Source organism: Delphinus delphis, chromosome 17 (assembly GCF_949987515.2).
Source record: "Delphinus delphis chromosome 17, mDelDel1.2, whole genome shotgun sequence".
Taxonomy (NCBI): domain Eukaryota; kingdom Metazoa; phylum Chordata; class Mammalia; order Artiodactyla; family Delphinidae; genus Delphinus; species Delphinus delphis.
Genome location: NC_082699.1, coordinates 15974133 through 15999261, shown reverse-complemented (window position 1 = coordinate 15999261; position 25129 = coordinate 15974133). Strand labels below are relative to the sequence as shown.

The following is a 25129-nucleotide window of genomic DNA, read 5'->3' as shown; positions in this document are numbered from 1 at the left end:
GGGCCTTGCATAATTGGAATGTGAAGATTGGTCCCTGTGATAAAAGTTGTGCATGTGGATAGAGATTTGAGAGTTGTCTACGTGAAGGAGATTTTTTTTTTAATTGTGGAAAGACATAACTGTGAGGGACAATTTAGATAGATGAGGAGGTAGAATTATAGAACCACAGAGTAGGAAAAGGAAGAAAATCCAGAGAAGAAGACATATACAGGTTAAAAAAGGGAAACACTGCTGTGTTGTGTTGGTCAATGATGAGAAAAGTGTCAGAGGAAGGCCCACTCCACAGAAGAATTAAGGAAAATCAGGATGGAAAAAGTTTGCATCGGGCAATTAGGAAAATCCTTTCAGTAAAATAGTAGCTATAAAGGGATGATACAAAGGATTAAAGACAGAGTAGATATTAAGGACTTGAAGGCAAACTTTCAGAAAACTTCGTGATGAAAGAAGGGAGAGAGGTAGATCATGCTTGAGAGAAGTTTGTTTTAAAATCAGGGCAGACCTGCCTTATTTATTTATTGGATTTTTAAAAATTTTTTTATTGGAGCCTAGTTGATTTACAATGTTGTGTTAGTTTCAGGTGTACAGCAAAGTGAATCAGTTATACATATATCCACTCTTCTTTAGATTCTCTTCCTGTATAGGTCATTACAGAATATTGAGTAGAGTTCCCTGTGCTATATAGTAGGTCCTTATTAGTTATCTATTTTATATATATGTCAATCTCAATCTCTTAATTTATCCCTCTCCTCTCTTTCCCCCTGGTAACCATAAGTTTGTTTTCTACATCTGTGACTCAATTTCTGGTTTGTAAATAAGTTCACTTTTACCCTTTTTTTAGATTCCACATATAAGCAATATCCTATATTTGTCTTTCTCATGCTGACTTACTTCACTCAGTATGACAATCTCTAGGTCCATCCATGTTGCTGCAAATGGCATTATTTTGTTCTTTTTTTATGGCTGAGTTATATTCTGTTGTGTATATATATCCCACATCTTCTTTATCCATTCCTCTGTTGATGGACATTTAGGTTGCTTCCATGTCCTGGCTATTGTAAATAGTGCTGCTGCCTGTTTTTAAAATTAGGGGAAGTAGAAGGAAGTAGTCCCTCGAGATGGAACGATTGAAGATGTTGAGACCAAACAATCAAATATTGGAGCGTTGTTGCAAAGAAGGTATGGACGTGGCGTAAGAATAAAGGTATAAAATTTAAACGCTGCTAGAGGAAAGAAAACCTCTATTGAGATTCATCAGTGGGAAAATGGGAAATGTTGTAGAAAGATCATTGAAAGATTTAATGCAGCTTCTACATTCTTTATAAAATAGTTGGCGAGGACATGTGCTAAAGAGGATGGGGGATAAGGTGCGGTTTGGAGTGTTGAGTAAAGTAGAAAAGACTTGATGGAAACTTTCAGGCAGTAGAAATGGAAAGGTGGGATTGTCAAGCAACAGGATGACTCAGAAGAATACAGAAAGCATACATTTTAGTGGATTCAGTTAGCGGGTGAATTGTGGTCTCCTCTCTTATGCTCAGTCAGCCAGCACAGAGCCGAAGAGTGAACAGTAAGAGATTGCCAATCCCGAGAATGGAGCTTGGCAAAAAAGATGCTTGGAAAAATGAGGTGACGCTTGGGATTCTAGGGTGGGAGTTCTGGGTTCCAGACTGGGCTGGTGTGGTTGGAGTGGGAGAATGGATAGGGGTTTGGAAAGACGGGATATTCTGAGGAGCATTAAGAGCTAGTCCAGCAGAAGTGAGCAAATGAAAAAGGTAAAAGGTGGTGTTATTTAGAGGCAGTGCAGTTCTAGGCAGTGGTGTCGCTGAAGTATTTAATTACCAAAGCGGAATGAAAGTAAATCTCATTGAAATAGAAGAGAGAAAGGAATCATAAAGAGTAGTAGAGGGATAATGAACAGAGTTTGTAAAGTCCTGGAGCATTGAAGTAGGAAACAAAATAGAGAGGAAGACCGAGCGTGTGCCAAGCAAAGGCAAGCTGTACTGTCACAGTTAGAAGCAAAGTTATGAGATGAGCTTAGATACTACCTGGGGAGGATCTACGGCTTACCAGGCTGGTGCCTTTGCTGCAATCCTGGGCAAATTCTTTTTTTTTTTTTTTAAGAAGATGTTGGGAGTAGGAGTTTAATTTATTTTTATTTTTGGCTGTGTTGGGTCTTCATTTCTGTGTGAGGGCTTTCCTCAGTTGTGGCAAGCGGGGGCCACTCTTCATCGCGGTGCGTGGGCCTCTCACTACCGCGGCCTCTCTTGTTGCGGAGCACAGGCTCCAGACGCGCAGGCTCAGTTTGTGGCTCACGGGCCTAGTTGCCCTGTGGCATGTGGGATCCTCCCAGACCAGGGCTCGAACCCGTGTCCCCTACATTAGCAGGCGGATTCTCAACCACTGCGCCACCAGGGAAGCCCCTGGGCAAATTCTTAACACAGAGGCCGGCTCCCAGTCCATCAGGCACAGCTGTCCTCTGGGGGAGAACGTGCTTTAACTGCCCTCTTAATTTATAGTGAGAAATATAGCTAAACAAATGGACTGGGTACTTATCTCCTCTGATCAGCCTGTCATCTTCCTGGAGATTATGTGACTGCAACATTCAGATTATAATGAGAAGTTGCTTGATGAGCAAGGAATCATGGTATGATGGGTTTGTTGAATGATCTTTATAGCTAAAGTCCCCAAGCTCCAATGATCTGATAGCTCTGTCTCCAGTTAAATTTATGGTGAACAAATACAGGGTTCTCTTTTCCATGGGCCACTAAGCAGTGCTGGAGAGAAATGCCCACATTTTCTCCTGGAATCCTCTATCACAATTGCCATGTTCACCATCCTCCCACTAGCCTGTTTCTTCAGAAAGATTGTAATGACTGAGGTATATGTTTTCTTTTTTTTTTTTTTTAATTTTTAAAGGTTACTTTCCATTTACAGTTATTACAAAATATTGCCTATATTCCTCATGTTGCACAATACATCCTTGAGCCTATCTTATACCCAGTTGTTTGTATCTCCCACTTACCCACTCCTATATTGCCCCCCCCAGTGGTACCCACTAGTTTGTTCTCTATATCTGTAAGTCTGCTTCTTTTTTGATATATTCATTAGTTTGTTGTATTTTTTAGATTCCATATATAAGTGATATAGTATTTGTCTTTCTCCAACTTATTTCACTTAGCATAATGTCCTCCAAGTTCATCCATGTTGCAGCAAATGGCAAAATTTTATTCTTTTTAAGACTGAGTAACATTCTATTGTGTGTATATATATATATCACATCTTCTTTATCCGTTCCTCCATTGATGGACTCTTAGGTTACTTCCATATCTTGGCAATTATAAATAATGCTGCTGTGAACATTGGGGTGCATGATCTTTTCAAATTAGTGTTTTCATTTTTTTCGGGTACATACCCAGGAGTGGAATTGCTGGATCATATGGCAGTTCTATTTTTAGTTTTTTGAGAAACCTCCATACTGTTTTCCACAGTGGCTGCACCAGTTTATATTCCCACCAACAGTCTACAAGGCGTCCCTTTTCTCTACATCTTCTCCGTTTGTTATTTGTGTTCTTTTTGATGATAGCCATTCTGGCAGGTGTGAGGTGATATCTCATTGTGGTTTTGACTTGCATTTCCCTGATGATTAGCAGTGTTGAGCATCTTTTCATGTGCTTGTTGGTCATCTGCATTTCCTCGTTGGAAAAATGGCTAGTTCTCCTGACCATTTTTTTAAAATTGAAATATAGTTGATTTATAATGTTGTGTTAGTTTCTGCTGTACAGAAAAGTGATTCAGTTATACATATATACGTATTCTTTGTCATATTCTTTTCCCTTATGGTTTATTACAGGATATTGAATATAGTACTTTGTGCTGTACAGTAGGACCTTGTTGTTTATCTATTTTATATATATAGTAGGAAGTGGATGGACCTAGAGTCTGTCATACAGAGTGAAGTAAGTCAGAAAGAGAAAAACAAATACCGTATGCCTACGCACATATATGGAATCTAAAAAAACAGTACTGATGAACCTAATAGCAGGGCAGGAATAAAGACACAGATGTTGAGAATGGACTTGAGGACACAATGGGGGAAGGGGAAGCTGGGATGAAGTGAGAGAGTAGCACTGATATATATACACTACCAAATGTAAAATCGATGGCTAGTGGGAAGCTGCTGCATAGCACAGGGAGATCAGCTTGATGCTTTATGACGATCTAGAGGGCTGGGATAGGGAAGGTGGGAGGGAAGCTCAAGAGGGAGGAGATATGGGGATATATGTATACATATAGCTGATTCACTTTGTTGTACAGCAGAAACTAACACAACATTGTAAAGCAATTATACTGCAATAAAGATATAAAAATAAAAGAATAAACAAATGGTACCTAATTAAACTAAAAAGCTTTTGCACACCAAAGGAAGCCATTGACAAAATGAAGACAACCTACTGAATGGGAGAAAATATTTGCAAATGATATGACCCATAAGGGATTAATAGCCAACATATATAAACAGCTCATACAACTCAACATCGAAAAAACAAACAACCCAATTAAAAAATGGGCAGAAGAATTTGCAGCAACATGGATGGACCTAGAGATTATCACACTAAGTGAAGTAAGTCAGAAAGAGACAAATACCATATGATATCGCTTACACATGGAATCTAAAATATGACACAAATGAACTTATTTACAAAACAAAAGCAGACTCACAGACATAGAAAACAAACTTATGGTTACCAAAGCGGAAGGGGAGTTGGAGGAGAGGGATAAATTAGGACTCTGGGATTAGCAGATATGTTTACTTAATATAATCATGATTTAGTCCTTCCTCTTGAGTTACCGCCAAGTTACCGTGATTTGATTTTGGCTGTCCTGAGGCAGTTGCCCTAATGGTTGATCTTAGACAAGTCACTTAGCTTTAGATTATTCTAATTTACTTTTCAAAGGGTAAGCTTAACTTTAGTGTGAAGTTTGTAACAGATTCTGTCCCAGAAGAAACACTTTGATTTCTCATAATTACTTTAATAAAGACACTCTAATGATAGAAGTAGCTATAAAAACATGGCCTCTGGACCTAGCACAGTGCTGAATGATTTTTAAGCATTTATCTTTTTTAATCTTCTCGTGAGCATGTTATCCCCACTTATAGAGAAGGAAGCTGAGGCACACAGAAGTTGAGTAATTTTTCCAGGTTCATACTGTTAATAGCAAAGCTAGATTGAACTTCAACTGATAATTCCAAAGCTGGTGCTTTTAACTCTTTATTCATTCATTCATTTATTTATTATGTATTTTAACTCTGTTCCTTATTGCTCCCTGGTACTATTCCCCAGGAGAAAGGCATTCAGGGTAGGTAGGTATAATACTGCTGCTACTAATGATGATGATAAATATAGTTTCAGTTCCTTATTTGTATCAGGTACTTTACATACGTTTTTATGGATCCTTATTGCATTTCTACAATATAGGTATTTTCTTTGCTTGTGATGAGAACTTTCAAGATGCACCCTTCTAGCAACTTTCAAATATGCAGGACGATATTATTGACTGTAGCCCCCATGCTGTACATTACATCCCCATGGCTTGTTTATTTTATAACTGGAAGTTTGTATTTCTTGATCCCCTTCACCCATCTCACCCACCCACAACACTCCTCTGGCGACCACCGATCTGTTCTTCGTATCTATGAGTGTCTGTTCTCTTTATGAGTTTTGCTTTGTTTGTTCGTTTATTTTGTTTTGTAGATTCCACACATAAGTGAAATCGTGCGGCATCTTTCTCTTCTGACTTGTTTCACTTAGCATAATACCCTCAAGGTCTATCCATGTTGTCACAAATGGAAAGATTTTATTTGTTTTATGGCTGAGTAGTGTTCCATTGTGTGTGTGTGTATGTAGGTGTGTATATATATATATACACACCTACACACACATATGTGTGTGTATGTATATATCACTGTAGATATTACTTTTAAAATATTTTATATGAGATAATTAAGGTTGAAGAGATCATATAACTTTTACAAAGTCTTATAGCAGGTAGCTGGATTATTTGCCTCCAAAACCAAAGTGCAAAGAAATTGATAGATGGAAGTTTGTGGCACTTCTGGAGGGTAGCAAGTTGCCCAGGATAACTCAGGCCTAAAGTACATGGACAGGTGAAGCTGTTGAGGGGATCAGGGAGATTAAAGGGGTAAAGGAGAATTTCTGAATATTTTTAAAGGATGAGTAGGTCCTTAAGTATCAGATGGAAGATTGGAAATTTGGAGTGGTAGGAAAAAGAGAGACTCTTGAGTGGTGGCAAAAGAGACTAAAAGTTGTTATTTTCTGATAGACTGAAGTCACGTAATGCAGGAAAAAGTATGGCAGAGATAAAAGAATTCTACCATTATTTAGAGGAGAACACGTCACTCAGATTTTTCTTTTCAGATAAATAGCTCAGATGGGATCATTGTTCTCAGACATGACAGCATTTGAAATCTCTCAAACTTACAAAAAAAAATTCAGCATGTTGTGTTTTTAAATGCAAAGCTTTAGAAGGGTGCTCTATTATATCACCTGTGGCATATTTATAAATGTCATGGCGCTAGTGAGGATGGGTAAAGTTCTGGTGGCCAGAGATGATTCTTTTTAACTTTCTGGTGGATGTATGCTTGGCAACCACAAAGCCAGCAGTGGTCTCCGTTTATTTGGCTTTCGTTCAGAAACTATTTTCCATCACAATAAATCACCAGTCTCTTTAGCATCAGGTAGCGGGTGATCACAGATTCAATTACAGTACCTGATAAAATCGCGAATATCCTGGTAGTTCCTTTATATACTGCCTCTTCTCTTCAACAGTGAGCCTTTTAAAAACTTGGGTTCATCAGGAAAAGGGAGTCTTTATTCTTTAGTGTATAGATGAGTATAGTTGAACAATGGCAAAAAGCAATGGGCTGGGGGCCTAAAAGAAAAAGTATCCTCTTCGTTTCCTTCCTATTCTTTTTGCCTAGTTTTAATGGCATTGCAAGTATAATTGAATGCGCCTCTTGGGAGTGAAAGCTGTACTTGATTAAGCTAATTATGGAGAGTAGTTGGGGTAGGTCTTGGGGTACAGGAGTAGGAGTGGTTTGGCGTAGTCAAGCTTTCGTGAATTTTATAGTCCAGTCTACAGATTCATAGACCTTAGATTTGGCCAAGACTTAGAAGTCATCTGGGCTAACATCTCACACTGTAAATTTCTTCTTCACCATCTTTCCCAGGCAGACGGGTAGGCGTGGACTTTCTGCTTGAGATCTTCCAGCAAGTTCACTAGCCTGGAAGCGTGAACGCTCTAGGAAGACAAGGACTGCAGGGGTTTTGCTTTGCACCATGTCCACCAGGTGTGGCAGTGCCTTGCTCTGTTGTCGAGTAGCTCTAATTATTGGGAAGTGCCGCTTACTGCTAGTTTTCAAGACTTGGAATAAAATATATCCAACATGAAATCCCATTTCTGCCACTTACTGTGTAACTTTGGGCAATTTCCTAACCCCTCTGATTTCAGTTTTTGCCTGTGAAACAAGAAGGCAGTACGTAACTAGTGAGTTTGTGTGTTGTGTTCCGAGACCTACTTGTAGAATTGTTTAAAGAGATTAATCAAAATGTCTACAAAGAATCTGACACGTAGGAGGTACTTTGTAGGACCCATTCCCCTTGGGCCTAATTCTGATCTTTTTCTGGGTGTGTGGTATTTGATACTGAGTTCAGATCCCATGGTAATTTGTCCAGTATAGAGTGAAATAGAACCATTGTTTTTTATGTACAGGGCGTTATATGAGTTCTTTTTAAAGATGTAAAATAAGGATGTGGACAACTGGGCATGAAACCGTGCACCAGCAGTGGTGTCCCTGCCTTCCTAAATCTAGCTATATAATGGTTATGAAGAGCAAAATCATTAGGTTTCCTGGAGGCGTGAAGAGAGGAGGGAAATACAGGCTTATATCAGAATTTATTAGCATCAACTAAGACTTCTAATCTGAAACAACTGGTGGAAAAGAGAAAATTTCAGTTACACTATTGTTTGGTCTACATTAAAGCAATCAATTGAAGTGATTCCCTTTGGACTCACTGGTTTTATTTTTCAACTTGGTTTAGAGACAGTCTAAATAATTTTTTTTTTGAAACTATCGGCTGCAACTATTTATAATGTGAATTTTCGAATTACTCATTATGCACTCGTAAAAGATTTGAAGGCCCAAGAGGGTGAATTTGTCCTTTGCCTGATGTTTATAAGAGATTGGCAGTGTTGAGAGAAGGAAAAGCTTCATTTTCTCCATCATCCTTTCCCATTCCAGAATGTGTTTACTTGGTGAGAGAAGCCACCCCAAATATTCTCTTGTTAGGGCCTTCATTTTGGGAAACATGTTATTGATTTTTAAGTAACCTCTAAAGTATTATTACACTCTTCTTGAAAACCTGTTAATAGGGATGTATAACTTCCACAAAGTAGGCTAGGCAAATTCCAGTGATAGAACTTCACTAGTAGTTTCTAGGGAAACAAGAACTTCACTAGTAGTTTCTAGGGAAAACAATGATGCTATTTTTTTTTTTTATTTTAAAAAAGCTAAAACTAGGGGAAATAGGGTTCTGAGGTATTCTGCCTTATCTTTAGGGATGCAATAATCCCCTCACTATATCAGTAAAGTAGATTTCCTTTGGAGAACCTATAGCATAAAGAGAAATGTTTTTAGTTTACAGACCCAAGGGACTTTACTGAAGGTTATGCTTTCCACAAACTGTCTGCTACTGTTATTTTGAAATGGAAAATTTTATTTCTGCTTCATTTATATTTAGTGTGGTTTGGGTACTAAGTGTACATCAGACCTTGATGAATTGTCATGGCTGGGTGGTAATAACAGTCCATTAAAGTGAGCACTCTGTTTTTTAGCCATGCTGGATAACTGAGAAAGTGTGTGTGTGCGTGCACCTGTCCTTGAGCATCATGAAAGCTGGTGTTATTTCCCACTTCTTCAAGTCTTTCTCTTCTATCCTTTGGACTCTATTTGGCCGAATGGCTACAAACCCAAGGAAATAATTTCACATCCACATTTTGTAAATTTTGAGACATACGTTATTTATTTTAGTAAGCAATTTAGTAAACATTTAAGACAACAATGAATTGAACTACTTTTAAAGTGTTTCTATTAAAAGGTAACTTGCCACAATAGATTGTTTCCTTAGGAAGAAAAACTTAACATGGGAATTTCTTTTAAAAAGACTCTTAGGAATATTAATCTGATTTATATTCAAATACGAAAAGATTGATTTTTAAATGATTTTCTTATAATTATTTTGAATGTTATATCTTCTCTACTATGCCTTTATAAATATTAATTGGGTATATGATATATGTTGTTTATTTTTGTAGTTAAAACAGAGCCAATGAGCAGCAGTGAAATAGTTTCAACAACAGCAGACGGGTCTTTAGACAATTTCTCAGGTTCAGGTAAGGAATAAATATTAGATTTTCACAGTAATATGAAACATTATTTTTCCTAGTTTACATATACAAATATATGTGTGTATATGTATGTGTGTGTACGCATGTGTATAAGTATATATGTGGATATCATCTGTGTAATACTGTATAGTTTTTCTCAGCGTCACATATTTGCAATTCTGATGTTTTTGTTTGGTGTGATGAAGTGTTTGCTGAAATGTTGGTATTCTGTAAAGGAGAAAAAAATCAAAAGGGGAATTGTTCTCCGTCTTCTCTAAATTATCTTTATTATGTTGATGACTCCTTCCCTCTGTCTCTCATCTGTGTGATTTTTTCTTTCTTTTTTAACAAATTTATTTATTTATTTATGGCTGTGTTGGGTCGTTGTTGCCACATGCGTGCTTTCTCTGGTTGCAGGGAGCAGGGGCTACTCTTCGTTGCGGTGCGTGGGCTTCTCACTGCAGTGGCTTCTCTTGTTGCGGACCACGGGCTCCAGGCGCGCAGGCTCAGTAGTTGTGGCATGCGGTCTCAGTAGCTGTGGCTCGCGGGCTCTAGAGCGCAGGCTCAGTATTTGTGGCGCACGTGCTTAGTTGCTCCGCGGCATGTGGGATCCTCCCAGATCAGGGCTCGAACCCTTGTCTCCTGCATTGGCAGGCAGATTCTTAACCACTGTGCCACCAGGGAAGTCCCTATGTGATTTTTCTAATCACGCACAATTTGGCTTCTGATAGCCCCTAAACAGACTTGCCACGGCATCCTCCTAACTAACTGTCATGTCAACTAGAGATCAGACTTTGTCAAGCAGCTTTAGATCCTTAATTAATTTTTTAATCTCTTTCATTTTGAGAAAGCCTGCCTTCAACAAACAAAACATACAAGTTTCACCTCCGTGATGATGAAATTGCTGATAAGAACGTGACTGTGATAATAAATTCACTGTGAGGCTCTGATTGTATCTTTTCCAAATTACCCAGCTTGGACTCTTTCAATTAAAACTCATTCTTATCGGAAGTAATTCTTCAATTTTTTAACCCTTTTCAAGTGATTTGCTGTGTTTATGAGACCTCTCCATCGGAAATGCTATACTTTTCTAAGTTTGTGATTGATTTCGTCTAGCTCTTGGGATCATTTCACATACACTCCAATTAGAAGGAGTTATAAATAGATATAAAATGAAATGCAGATGCACAACTTTTATGCTGATGATACCAGCTGGAGGCAATAAGGAGATAACAACAGGTGTTACACCCATAGTTCTTTCATAAAGCATTTACTAGAATTTGACTTATGTCAGGCAGTGTGCTTGGTGCTGTTATGGATTCAAAGGTGTATGAGAACGGTCCTGCCTTGCGACTTAATAGGGCGAAGTAATCACCAGGCCATCATAGTACAGCTGGATAATGCTGAGGGAGGCCCGGGGACCCCTAAGAATACCCAGGAAGGACCCAACAGAGACCGAGTTGGGGTGGGGTGGTCAGGGAGGGTTTCCTGGAGAGGATGCCTGCACTCAGCCTTAAAGAATGTGTAGGAATAAAGCACATGTAGAATTGAGGATGGGGAAGCTGGACGGGTGGAGTGTTCCGTGGGAGGAGACCAAGGCACGGAGGTGTGGAACTTGGAGGCACCACTGATGGTTCAGTATTCTTGGTGTGTCCGGTGTGAGCAGTGCGGGGTGTGCTGCACGGAGAGGAAGGGACCAGAGTCTAAACAGGCAGGTGTGTTCCACGTGGCATGTGTGTTTTATCCTGAGTGCCACGGGAGGCATCAGGTTGCGTGATCACTTTCCCTTATGGAAGGACTCAGGCAGGATGGAGGGGAGGTTGGGGAACTGAAGGGGAGAGAACAGTTAGGGGTTTTTGCAATCATTTTCACAAGAAATGCTGAAGACCTGAGATAGGGTGCTGGCAATGGCTGTGAAAAGGTGATGGATTAAGATGTATTTATGAAATAGAATTTATGGTCATAGTGCCCAATGAGCATGGTGGGGATGAGTGAAGCAGAGAGAAAAGGGAGGAGTGAGGGAATCTGAGAGGTATGACTGAGGAAGAAAGGTGGTAGCTTCTGTTTGGGGCTTGTTAGTGGTGATTTAGCACGCACCTGAAGATGTTGGAGCTCAGGAAAGATCTGGAATGGAAATTCTGAAAGTGTACAGAGAGTTGACGCTAGCAGGGTATAACAAGGTTGAAGACAGAACCCAGGGAAAACCAATACATAAGAGATGGGTAGAGGATAAGATGAAAACACAGGTGATTGGGGAAGAAGAAAAAGAGTATTGAAATGGAAGTAAAGGCAGGAAAGAAACTTCAAGGAAGCACTTCTATATGATAGATTCATATACAGGTTTTAAAAATGGTTTTTTAAAAAAACTTAATGACATGAGAAAATGTTTACTTATATTAAGTGTAAAGCAGATTATAAAAGAGTAATATGTTCCGTATAATCACAGTTTTGTTTAAAAAGACATTTATTTGTATGTATTTGTGTCTGTGTGTATGTGTATAAAAATTAATGGTTGGCTCTCTCTGAATGGTGGAATATAATTTGAATTTTATTCCTTCTGCCTTCTTCATATTTTTTTGCAGAGCATATGTATAACATTCATACTTTTAAAAAGTAATCATGTTAAAGTACAAGTTAAAAATCACATACTAAACTGCAAAGAGATAATTTTTTTGAAAGTATCTGTGAATAATAGTATTGCATCATGGTTTCTCCTGATTTTTATCACAGTACTGTGGGGAAGAAGTTCCTCGTTTTTAAGAAATACATATAGAAGTATTTATGAGTAAAGGGACATCATATTTGCAACTCCAAAAAAATGTGAGTTATACATGTGCGTAATACACACATAGAGAGAGAGAAAGAGAATAAAGGATAAAGTTAATCTCATAAAACATTACCATTTGTGGAATTTGGATGAAAGAGATCTGGGAAGTTTTTCTACTATTCTTGCAACTTTTCTCCAGTTGTCGAATTATTTCAAAATAAGAAAATAAAAAATGAGAAGCATGAATGAATTTAACCTATGGCAGTTTCAGTGGACAAGCGGGCTTCATCTCCCCATGTGCCCGCTGGCCTACATGCCCTACTTCTATGTCTCCAGCATAGTTCCTAGCAGATAGTATGTGCTCATAAAGTTTATTGAGTGGATGAATGACTTAATGAATACGATGAGGAAGTGGAGACAGGAAAGAGAAAAATGTCTCTCACGTCGATAAGTGGTAAAGGGAGAAGAAGAGAAGGTAGTCTGTTAGAAAGAGGGCTGGAGGGTTGGGGATGGCATTTAGGTCAGGGTGTTTTGGGCTGCCAGCACGAACTTTATAGAGGCAGGGGTGAAAGGTAGAGGTGACCCTGATGGGGCAGCAATGGCTTAAATTCAGAACAGAAGTGGGTCAGCCTAGAAAAGGAATAACTTTTCCACAGAAATATCAGGGAAGATTGATGGAAAGTAACACAGATGAGTTTGAAGTGGAGGAGGAGGAGACAAGACTTTGAGGGAATTCCTGCCTGATTCCTCTGTTCGAACCTTCCAGTGGCTCCCATTCATCTCTGAATAAAAGCCGATTCATTACAATTAGCCTGCAAGCCCCATCAGACCTTATTGCCTGCTTCCCTTGCCTCCTGCTGTTCCTCTAATAAGGGCCTCTGCAGGGGCAGTGCCTCTGCCTGGAACACGTCTCTGTGCACCTGCCTGACTGCTTCACCACCTTCACATCCCACCATTGAGGCTCACCCTGACCACCTTACTCAGTGTTACAAAACTCTTACTATAAACTTCCAGAATCCCACACCCACCCAATAACACTTCGAACCTTTTACAAACTATATCATCCACTTGTGTATTAGGTTTATTGCTGGTCTCTCACCCCCACCAGAATGTAAGCTTGAGATGGCAGGGATTTGGTCTTCTTTTGTTCATTTGTATCCCTGACACCTGAAAACGTATCCAGCATGTGTTAGGCACTCAGATATTTACTAGATAAATTATTGAATACATGAATGAATGAATGAATGATGGCTTCTACTTTTCTCTCTGAAGTGACTCAATATGAGAAGAAAATTCAGGATATCAGTAAAAGACGAGTTTCAAATAACTTCATGTATCTAGGATAGATAGAAAAAAGTGAAGGAAGGGGATAATAAATTGAGAGAGGATAAGGATGTCAGGGGGCCTGCCTCTCTTGATGGGTTGGAGAATAGGTGAGATGGGCATAAAGGAATGAAAATTCTGGAAAAAGAGGATGTTCCTTCCTTAATCTCAGAACTCAGTGAGGCCTCCACCTGATGCTTCTGGAGTTGGTTCTCTGTACTTCCCTTCCTCAGCCTTTATCACTCCTTTAAAAATTACTTTGCATCATCTTTCCTCCTGCTAAACTTTGCATCATCTTTGCATCATCTTTCCTCCTGCTAAACTGTAGCCCTATGAGAACAGATACTGTTTGTCTTGTTCACACTTACAGTCCCAGTGGCCATCATAGAATGGAGCTCATACGCAGTGGTCAGTACATGTTTGTAAATAAACAAATGAAATCAGTCAGTGCTGTTGTGGTTTAAGACTGGAATGGAGAAAGAGGTCCAGGATGTGGTCTTGAGCTTGATGGTTGACGTAGAAGGCCAGAGTTGAGGCCAAGACAGAAATGAGAAAAGCGCTGGATGCATGACCCAAGATGATGTTGGGATGTGTCAGGGGACACAGTCAAATACTAAAGTTTTTGATAAATGCAGGGAAGTGCTTAGGAGGTGGGTCATTCATGGAAGTGTTAAAGAGTTGTCAGGAACCTCAGAGAAGGGAGGGTTTTGTGGGAGAGCAGAAAAACAATGATTTGGAAGAAACAACAAGGAGGATGTGTTTGTAGGTCTTTGTTATTCTGGAATCTGAGAGAATGAGCAGCCTCTACTGGGAAAAGATACGCAGGAGAAGTAAGGGCCTTGGAGGAGGGCTTAGCGGAAGGTGGAGGAATAGTTTGGTGAAGAGACTGAAGCTGTAGAGGAGAATCTCATTTGCCATAGATTGATGGTCTGTGTTGGACGCAGAGGAAAGGATCAGGTGACCTGGGGAACTGGGTCAAGGCATAGGAAGCACAGAGCACCATGGGGATGGACCTTCATTTACTGTTGTCTTTTACTTTTTCTCTTCCCTTCTCTCCTCCCCTTCTCCTCCTCTTTCTTTTTCTCCTCTTTCTCCTTCCCCCTCCTCTTCCACCCCCCTTCACCCGCATCTCCTTCTCTCCCCCCACCTTTCATAAGTAAAGATGTGAAAACCATGGCATGCTGGAGTGGCTGTGAATAGGACTTAGGGTTTATAAGAGGAAGAGAAGGCTGGAGAAAGCAATCTCCAAGAATTAACTCCAAGATGGTCTTTACCTCTGTGGTCACTATGCCTACCTTCCTTCTCTATGATAACTTAAAAATTCACATCCCTAATATTCTGGGTATCTTAAGGAAATAGCAAGGATAAAGAAGATATGGAGTCATCCTGACACTGGTAATAGCTGTTTCCACCTTTGTCCTTCAAGGAACCCTAGCATGTTAAAGCATTAAGGAGGCAGTGAGGCTCACTCTTCTCCAGGGAAATCTCCAGGTATCCTGGTGTGGGGAAACTGGAGGAGAGAGGTTGATTTTCCAAGGCATGTGGCTGAATTGAAAAATGCAAGGTTGTTTATTGTGTTTTTAAAACACAGTGACGTTCTGCTCATTTACTATTGACCAATGAAAAGCAATATTTTAATGATTAAAATGTTAAGAACAATTGGGGTTGAAAATAATGTGCTTTGAGGGATTACAAAATGTCTTTGCCTGCTGCTGCTTCCACTTCCACAAAGCCCAAATTTGTTATTCATTTGTTAAATAAAATGTCAATTGATATGGATTCATTCAACATTGATGTCTGGGGGTATTTGAAAATCGGAAATTTCTAGAGGAGAAAAGAATCACATCTGACAAATATGATTTCTTTGTTTTCGTAATTGTTCATGAAAAGATCTACCTTTTGGGATCTGATTCATTCATTCAACAATTCTGTATTGAGCACCTACTGTGGGCCAGGCAGTGTTCTAGACAATGGTACTATAGAGGTGAAAAAGTAGACAGGTCCCTGCTCTCATGGAGCTTTCATTCTTGTGGGAGAGACAAATGATAAATAGGTAAGTGGTAATATAAGTAAATAGGCAGTGAAAAGTGCTCTGAAGAAAACGAAAGCAGATCAAAGACTATGGTGAAGAGTGGGTAGGGGTGTCTTTTAGAAGGAAGGCTTCCCTAAGGAAAGGGCATCTGAGCAGAGGTCTTAGTGAAGTGAGGGAATAAGTTTGGGTTAATCAAAATGAAACAGGATAACAGGGTTTGGAGTTGAGGGCAAGGAGGGGTTTGACATGATGATCTAATTTATGTTTTTAAGAGATCACTGTTTGTCATGTGGAAAATTCTCTTTGGGAGAAGGGTGGGAAGAAGGTAAGGAGAAGCAGGGAGACCAGCATTTCCTGGTGCAGAAGAAGAGGACTGTGTTAGCCCACGTGTTTCCTGGAGGAACCACTGAAGCAGGATGCAGTGTGCCGGTATCCTATCTGGGAGGGGAGGGAAGGTGAGGTCAGGGGGCGGTGCCCTGGCTGCCCTCTCTGATGGCCACGGCCAACGTTGGTGACTGGAACAGAGTGGCAGACAAGAGAGAGTGAGAAGTTGTCACTTTTAGCCTATATTGGAAGGGAGAGCTGACTGGACTTAGGATAAAAGGGCATGAGGAAAGGAGAAGAATCAAAACTTAACTTTTAGGCTTTTGACCTGTGTGTCCAGCTGAATGATGTTGACATGGACGAGATGGGAGCCCAGGGGAGCCGTGAACTGAGGACTTGCTAATTTTTAGATTTCTATCGACTTTCTCAGTGGCTTCTCTAGCTCGTGAATATTAGTTCACCATGGGTCCTTCTCTCCCTTCCTGCAGTAAGATTTGGGGAGCTTCTTTAACTTACATGTGAGAGGTAGGAGAAAGAATGCAATGATAGGAAACAAGAGTGCTAAAACAAAGAAGGACCTGTTGTCCCTACTTCCCCAGGGCTCTGCCCTGTGGCCTTTGGAGTTTACTAATGGTAAGAGAACCAATTTATTTACCTTGATAAATGGCCTGGGAGCATTCTTTTTGCCTTAGGTTATTCTGGTCTCATGAAATTAAAAATAATCTGAATTCTTAGATTATTCTTAAAAAGTTTAAAGTGTTTTAGGCAATTAAGGAAAAAAGTACTTGAGGTAGAAGGTGGAAGATTCTTGACTTTAGGCTACACAGAGATCACAGGGGTTTGAATTTAGAGAAAGCCCTGAGGGTATGGCTGTTTACATGGCATTACATAGTCAGTAATTTTAGGTGCACACAGGTAAGTAGCAGCAAATACTCGGGCAGCATCATGGTTCTTATTCACATCTATTTCATAAGAAAAACTATCGACCCATTTATATTGCCAAAGATCAGGTTTATTGTTGTGTGTTTATAAATAACTTAAAATAATTTAACCATCTTTCAAGTTATTATGGTTTAAAAATATCTACTTTGCTTATGACCTAAACCTCACAGTCTCATTAAACAAATGTTATTTATTGATTACCTACCACATGCCAGGCCCTACCAGGTGCCAAGGAAACAAAGGAGAGTAGGAGGTCCTTGGCCCTGGAAGCTCACGGGTAGCCGAGGAAACTAACATCTATACACTACATAAACTAACCATCATGTAGTGTGGTGAGTGCAACTTTGCCAGTGTTTACAACATTCCAAAAAGTACAGAGAAAGATGATATTATCCTAAAGAGAAAATAATGTTTTAGTCCCAGTGGAAGAGTGTTTGACAGGCAGAGGGAAGAAGAGCATTAACATGGCAGTAGGCTCTGACATGAAGACCAGCCAAGACAGACAGGAAAATGCATGGCATGCATGGGCAGTCCTCAAGTCCAGGGACGCTGTGTAACTCTAAACCCACAGGAGGGTGGATGCTTGAATATCTTTATATAATCTTCCAAGGAATTTGGAATTTTTTTCTAGGGATAGTATAAGTGCAGGTGAGAGATTGTAAACTGGAGAATGGACGTGAAGAAGTTTCCGGGTAAGGAAGATCAGTGTGGCGGCAGAAGTGAGAGTCAAAGGGCAGTGGGTGGAATGCAGGGTGAGTAGCTAGATGGCCGTTTCTCTAGTCCAGGTGAGACATAATGAGGACCCGCCCCGGGACAGGAGGGTAGGGCTGGAGAATGCAGCACAGCTCAATGGGTGTTTCTGAATTGGAGATGGGTGACTTGAGAGTCACAGAGGGAGAAAAAAAATGAGATGATTCTGAGGTTTCTAGTTTCTATGAAGGGGGGTCAGGGGATAGTATGTTTTGGTGGAAAGAGCGGGCAGATGTGGGTTCAGATACCAGCTTTCCTGTTTATTTGCTTGGACATGTTACTTAATTTCTAGCCCCATATATAAAATGGGGATAAAGAAATCCTTTTTTAAGCATTTTGCTGGATAGATGGTGATGCTGTCCATCGAGTAGAATTAAAAATACAGAAAAAGGGCAAATGTGGGGGCAAAGATAGTGGGAATTTGGGAATCTGAGATGTTAAACATTTCTTACACAAACACAGTATTATTTGCTTTATGTCATTACTTCATTCACTCCTCACAACCATCCTATGAGGTGTAGGTAGGGTTACTGCCATCATTTTACATGAGAACATGTCAAGGCTCAGAGGGATCAAATAACTTGACCAAGACCACGTAGAAGAGTTGGATCTTGAATCTGAGCTGAAATTAAATTCTAATTCCAGAAACTGTGTCCGTATGACCACACTCTGCAACCTCCCAAATCTTTCTCCATGTGTACACACATATACTATGCATATAATCTAAATCAGAGCTTCATGGAACCTACCTTATGCTGTACAATCACCCTGATATCTTCTATTCTGTTATTCTATTTGTTTATAAAAAATTGCTGAGCAGAACCTATGAAGTTGAGTTTACAATCTTTTCATGGGTTGTGACCCATAATTTGAAAAACACAGGGATAGAGCAAGAAAAGAATAAAAGGGATTTCTGCGGCTTCCATCCTCAGATGGCTTTGGGGTTTTTTGTGTGGTAGTACATATTTGTGTTGTGGTTTCATTTTTTAAAAACTTCTTTCTATCTATGATGATCCAGGGAAGATATTACCCCTCCAGCAGCTCTGCTGGATAAATCTTCTCTGCCCTTGGTCTCTTTCCAGGCCTAGAAGAGGGGATTAGAAAGGTCGTAATTGCAGGTGGCCTGGGCAAGTGGCAGCACTTGTGGTCCAGGCATTCTCTCCCTTCTATAAATTGTATTTAATCCTCGCGTAGCTATTTGTATGTTGGCCTCCCCACGTGTGACGACAGGACTTGTCTTTGCATGTTTGCATCTGCAGCATGGAGTGCAATGCCTGGAACAGAGTAGTGGCCCAACATGTGCCAAGAGATGGGGGACACCAGCCAAGCTGGCCTGCCTTCTCTCATTAATATGGCCTCCATCTCTGCCAGACCAACAGCCAGAGGGTTGAAGTCTGGCAGGTCTCATGAGTACTGCTGACCTTCATCTATTCTCTTGTCACTGGGTTAGGCCTATTTGCTTTACCGGGAAAGGATTAGTCATAGGTTTTGAGATTCTAACCCAAAACCACCACTGTTTTCCCAAACACGAGCTAGAAAATTACATTTGAGAAACATAACTGTACTGATGTGATATCATGAAAATGTATAAAACCCAGAGTTCATGGAAGCTTATGAAAGGTTTTAATGTAGAATATAATGAATAAATAATAGAGCCTCTGCAGACAGTGATTATTCGTAGAAGAAAATAAACATATTACATTTTATAATAATGGTACCCAAAGCATATGCATCTTAGCCAGGAAAAGCGTAGGATGAGTTTGAAGGGAAAAGGGGAAATACATATATATGTGTGTGTGTGTGTGTATGTATATATGTATATATTTATGTAAATGTGTATATATGTAAATGTGTGTAGATATTTATGTACATAAATAGATGGCCCATATTAGCAATGAAAGAAGTGGAGAATCACCATTTTAAGGCCTCATGTTGGAAAAAAAAACACGTTTTTTTTTTTGCTTCTTTAGTTCAGAATGATTGTAGAAGAATATTTGATAGAAGAGTTTCGTGCATTTCTGAGACTTATTGAATCAAGTATATGTGATTAAAAAGAAATGAGATTCTGCTTGAATGCTTAAATAATCTCTTAAAAAAAAAGCTTTGTGACTTGAATGCTGAAGTGGAGCATATATAACTGAAAGGCAAAGGAATATCCATCTCCATGCAAGAAAAAACGGGCTTAGTTTGCAACTTGAGAAATTTTAGATGGTTGTAGGAATGCATTCTTATTTTTAAAAAATTGCTGAATCAATGCAGGCAAATGAGGATCTGTCCTATTTCTACTTCCCCGAGCGGAGATTAGACTGCATTTCTCAGTAACACAGTCTCAGGGGCGTGTGTCCCCTTGAACACAAACAATAGACCAGAGGACCTTCCGGTCCCGCCCAGCCCTGTAATTCAAGTTCATCCCTCCCCTTTCAGCGCAGTGGTTCCAACCAGTGGCTGGGACTCCCTGTGCTCTTAAAGTATTGCCACTGTAAAAGCCATCACTGACAGGTATTTAAGAATATTATGACTGTGTTTTCTAAGAGTTGATTTAAAATTCGAATCACTGGATCAGTTCCTATAGGTTCCTTAATACAGTTTAACTTTCTGTTAGGTTGACTTATGAAATTGCCATTTCTGCGGGTCCAAAAGGTCTACGGTTTCATGTGGCCACAACCTATAGTTGAAACTATATCAATGCTTTATACATAATTTGTATTTTGCTTGGATTATTGTGCATTATTTTTCTTTTTCCAGCCATTGGGAGCAGTAGCTTCAGCCCAAGACCGTCTCACCAATTCTCCCCACCACAGATTTATCCTTCCAAGTAAGATATATTTTCTCTTAATCAATAAATAACTTCTCTGAGTAGTCTTTTACCTTATTTCAAGTCGTGTCTGGTGCCCACGTGTTACATCTTAATTTAAACTAAAGCGTGTTTCATAGAGACCTGAATGTATTTACGCAAATTTATTTGGAGCATCACCTAGGAGGGACACTGTAGTATTTTGGTTCTTTGTGTATTACACTTGAAAGTTATACATTAAGAAACAGTCTTAACTGGAATTTGTGATTTGGTTGTTAATCAGTTACCTTGCATGTTTCCATCTAATGCATGGGCTTTCTATTTTCTGTCATTTCTGACAAATAGCAGACCATACCCACATATTCTCCCTACCCCTTCCTCACAAACTATGGCTGCATATGGGCAAACACAGTTTACCACAGGAATGCAACAAGCTACAGCCTATGCCACGTACCCACAGCCGGGACAGCCCTATGGAATTTCCTCCTATGGTGAGTAATCCCTCGGCTTTAGCACTGACGTTGCCTAGTGGGCACACCTGTACGTGTGAAAGTTTCACAGGAGTGGTACTTAAAGACGGTCCTCTTGGGCCACTTGAGAAAGGGTGGTCACCTTTTGTGTCTAAATTCTTAAAATGATCGTTTCTAATGCACATTGGAAGAGCTGGTAGTTACTTATCTTGAGGTCAGAGGTGGCAAATACCATGGTTCATATGCCCTCTTGCTCTCGTTTTGTTTTGTTTTGTTTTGTTTCCATTTATACCTCAATTCTTAATTTGCCACTTGAGCGCTTGGCTCTGGAATCCAAAGTATTTTGGTGCATATTTCTGATAAAACTTCTGTGAATGGAGTCTTTTGGGGTGAAGATTCATTTCCTATTTATCAGATGCTGAGCTATGATTAGAGAAGTACAAGCAGAGTTCAACAAACCCTGGCTCTAAACTTGAGGGGGGGTAGTAGTCTCAAATTTCAGCATTATCAACCATTAGGAAAAGTGATCTATATCACGGCTTGGGCTGCACTTTAAAGAGGCCAATCAGGAAACATTTAAAGCTCACATCCCTATTTGTTCCTTCCCACCTGGAGATTATCTTTATCTTAGCGTAATTTAACTCAATTGTTACAGGGTCAATACCTGTAAATTAAAAATAAATCCAGCCAAACCTCAAAGTTTAATTTTTTAAAAGCTTAGAATTCCAGAATACCTTCGCTTCCATTGAATGGTAGCTGTAATTTCAAACAAACTGCAACTTGTTGGAAGAGAAAAATGTGGATTATTGGCATTTTATTAAGAAATAAATAAAACCTAGTGATCAGAAAAAAATACATGAAAGTTTGGAAGCAAGACTGATAGAAAAAACTGGTGGAGTATTTTGTGATCAATATTCTAATTATGCTTCTGCTGCTATCGTTATTTCATAATAATCTTTTCTCAGTCTGAAAGAAATAATGTTCTTCTTTAAGCATTTCATTAATCATTAGAAAGTAAATTATTTTTTGCTTTTTTGTTCTGTCTTTACCCCAAATTGGCCATATATATAAATTTCTTATAAAATATATAGAAATTAAAATCTAAATTATGTATGACTTCAACGTTCATAGTTTTATTTTAAAAAGATCACAACTGAATGTGATCTAGGGAGGCGTTTTTCAACCAGACTTTAAAAACAGCCATAAAATGGACTTTCTAGAATTATCTTTCATTTCCATGACTTTTAGTCGTTTCTCAAAATAACGTTAAATATAGATTAAATTTGTCTGTAATTTACTTTTAAACTATTCTTATGCTAAAAGAGGGAAAAGAGTCTATGGTTTGAATTGTGTAACTTCAATTCTATAATGTGAGTTAAGGCAGTCCCCAATTTATATCCTCAAAATTTATTTGTAAGCTGATTATTTGAAGTAGAAATGTATTTTCCAGTACAAGCAATACTCAAGTACTGTAGACCCATCAGTGCTGCCGGGGGAAGGTACCATTCCTGTTACCGCCTTGGCTGCCACTCACACAACTCTCTTGTTTTTCTTTCTCTTCCCCATTCAGTCATGGAAGGGCCCTTTGCCAATTTCTGGGCTGCGGGGTAAGGACTTCTCTAGTTCTAAACCATCAACAGATGGCCCTGTTGTCTGAAATAGTTGTTCCAGTAGAGTGAGATGAGCAGAGGTTCGGAGGTTAGGCTCAGAACTAGTAGGATGAAGATGGGGATTTTCATGTGGTAGGTGGGGATAGGGGAGGTGATGAGAGTGAGTCTCAGTGTAGAGGGCTTTGATCCCAGGACCTTCCATGCTTATAAATCTCCTGGGAATAATTCTCAGTCCTTAGTATTTTTCTGATCACCTCCTTTCTTCTCTTTTCGTACCTTGAGGACAAGGAGATGCCCCAGTGCTTCTGACCAGCCATTCTCTTTTTCTTGGGCCAGTGCATGGAAAAATATGGCAGCCTTCTCCCTATTGCTTGCTCTGAAGGAAGAGCACATCATTTAGGGGTTTTAACTGCTGATAGTTAAGGTCCTGATAGTTCTAGAAGACTTTCTCCAAGGACTTGTGTCCCCTGACTTTTCACCTAGACCCAATAAGAAAAGATAGGCAAATCTTTTCATAGTAAGAGCAAGGGGTCCACGAGGAGGAAGAGGTCGTGCCATTCTTCACTGGATCTGCGTGGAGTCGACCAGTGAGATGAGTTTGACAGCTTGTGGATAGAAGCTATGGACACAGGTGTGGCTATGGGTGTTTTCTACCTCTTCCTGCTTTTCCTTACCTGTTCTTATCACAAAGATTCCCATCCTGAGCCTCCAGGCTAAAAACAGAGGTGGCACAGGTGAAGACTGAAAGCAGATCATTATAGCATCAAATGGAGAGAGAAGGGGGAAAATCTCTATTGTGACACCCTGAAAAGGAAGGGAGTTTTCTAGAGCCATCTAACCACCTGTCTTGGGCACTTGTTTTTCCAGGGACCATTTATAAGTTTGGGTTATTCATTGGTTTGGGATTGCCTGTACAGGGAAAGTCACATTTTTAAAAAATGCTAAGGTTGTGTTAAGACTGAAATGTAAGGCCATTATGAGGTTACTTAGAGATACTTCAGGAATTAGAGTAGGCTCTCTTCGCCAAGAGTCAGATTCTTCCACTGCCTTAGGAAAGTTACCTAACTTCATTCTACTGATGAAATTCCCCTAAAATGGAAATAAACAGTGAGACTACTGTGTATTCTAGATCCCAAAGATATTATTTATCTTAAGTGAAAAGTAAAATTATTCCGAAATGTGAATTCCCTTGGCAGAAATTTTCATCCCCTCCCTCTGTGGGAATTAAGGACAGTTGTTAACTTTCATGAGTGTCTTTAATTATGATCCAGGGCTGAGCCCTGTACAACGATACCGCCAAACCCAAGTCCTGAAATTAGGATGTCAGCTTGGCACTTTGGGAAGTATTGGGGGGCCACAAATACACTATTTTTACATTATGTGATGAAAAGAAAGTGTACTTTATGTTACACTTAAAACAATTATATTTGAATAAAAACCTGAAACTATAAGGGACAGAAGGAGAACTACTTGTCAATTTCTCTGTGCTGTTTATAAAGCGCTATGCTGTTCTATAGGATTGAGTTATTATTCTTCTTCTCTTGTGCTTACTGCCTGTAGGATCTGGATATCTGGGAGAAGGCTTCCCCCTGTGTTGCTTAGTTCTATGCCCAATATTGCTACCTCTGACCTCAAACTGTGATGTGTACTAAAATCACCTTTGTGGTAGAAAGAGTAAAGAAAAAAGATGTTTTTAATGTTACGAGGCTAGAGACTCTAATTAATCACTTTTTAGAAAAAATATTTTGATTCTGATGTTAATGCAACAACATTTAGAATAATGTTCAAGTTTAATTATGGCCATTTCTGGACTGTAAAGATGATCTTAAACTCTTGTAAAGCAATACAACTAATTATAGAAATGATATCACTGGAGTGACATTTTATAGAAAACGGAATTCAGGAAAACAAAAGAAAAGAATAGTGCAGATACGCATTGAAATCTGTAATAATCCTGGTTTTATTCTTTTTAATTGAAGTTACAGTGAAGGGTATTTCACGCTATGGCCTTGGTTATTGAGATAACACTGCGGGGGGAAGCGTTTGTAATTGGATAGTTGTGGGAGTGTTTGTGTATATGGACCAGCTTTTGAAAATGAACAGATAGATAAGCTATCACTAACTGATTTAGGTACATTGTGGGCAGGCATCAAGACTGAAGGTGGATTGTCACAGTCTCAGTCACCTGGACAGACAGGATTTCTCAGCTATGGTACAAGCTTTGGGACCCCTCAACCTGGACAGGCACCGTACAGCTACCAGATGCAAGGTCTGTATACACACTGGCATTGCTCTTTTCATTAATCCTGTGGGACAACAATTACTTTCTAAAGTGGCACGTGATATTCTGTGTAAGGAGCGGATGATGGTGAAAGTGGGCTGGGCTTGGAGGCAAGATACCTGGTTCTAGTCTGGTTCTTTACTTCCCTGCTCTCCAGGCCTAAATTTCCATATTTATAACATCCAGGGGTTAGACTGGATGATCACTCAGGTTCTTTTACAAAAAGCTCTAAAATTCTTTGTGTCATTGAAGTTTTCTGCCTTTGCTTCTATCAACTAAAAAAAGAGTGAAAAAAAAAAAAGCAAAGTCAAGGATGTAAGAGGTTGTAGTATGATACATGCTAAAAACCCTGGCACTTGGTGTCGCCAATCAAC

At 39.6% G+C, this 25129-nt stretch overlaps 1 protein-coding gene across 6 annotated transcripts in view; it reads left to right on the top strand.

The window, feature by feature from the left end:
• EYA1 (EYA transcriptional coactivator and phosphatase 1) overlaps positions 1-25129 on the top strand; it is a 150394-nt gene that overhangs the window by 14316 nt on the left and 110949 nt on the right. For 2 of the 6 annotated variants that reach the window (XM_060035176.1, XM_060035172.1), the window contains exons 2-5: positions 9391-9468; positions 20346-20415; positions 20743-20885; positions 24621-24743. In XM_060035176.1, the coding sequence (XP_059891159.1) occupies positions 9391-9468; positions 20346-20415; positions 20743-20885; positions 24621-24743 (414 nt within the window). Of the gene's footprint in view, positions 1-9390; positions 9469-20345; positions 20416-20739; positions 20886-24581; positions 24744-25129 lie in introns of those variants that run through there. The other 4 variants (XM_060035175.1, XM_060035171.1, XM_060035173.1 and 1 more) reach the window with 3 other exon arrangements.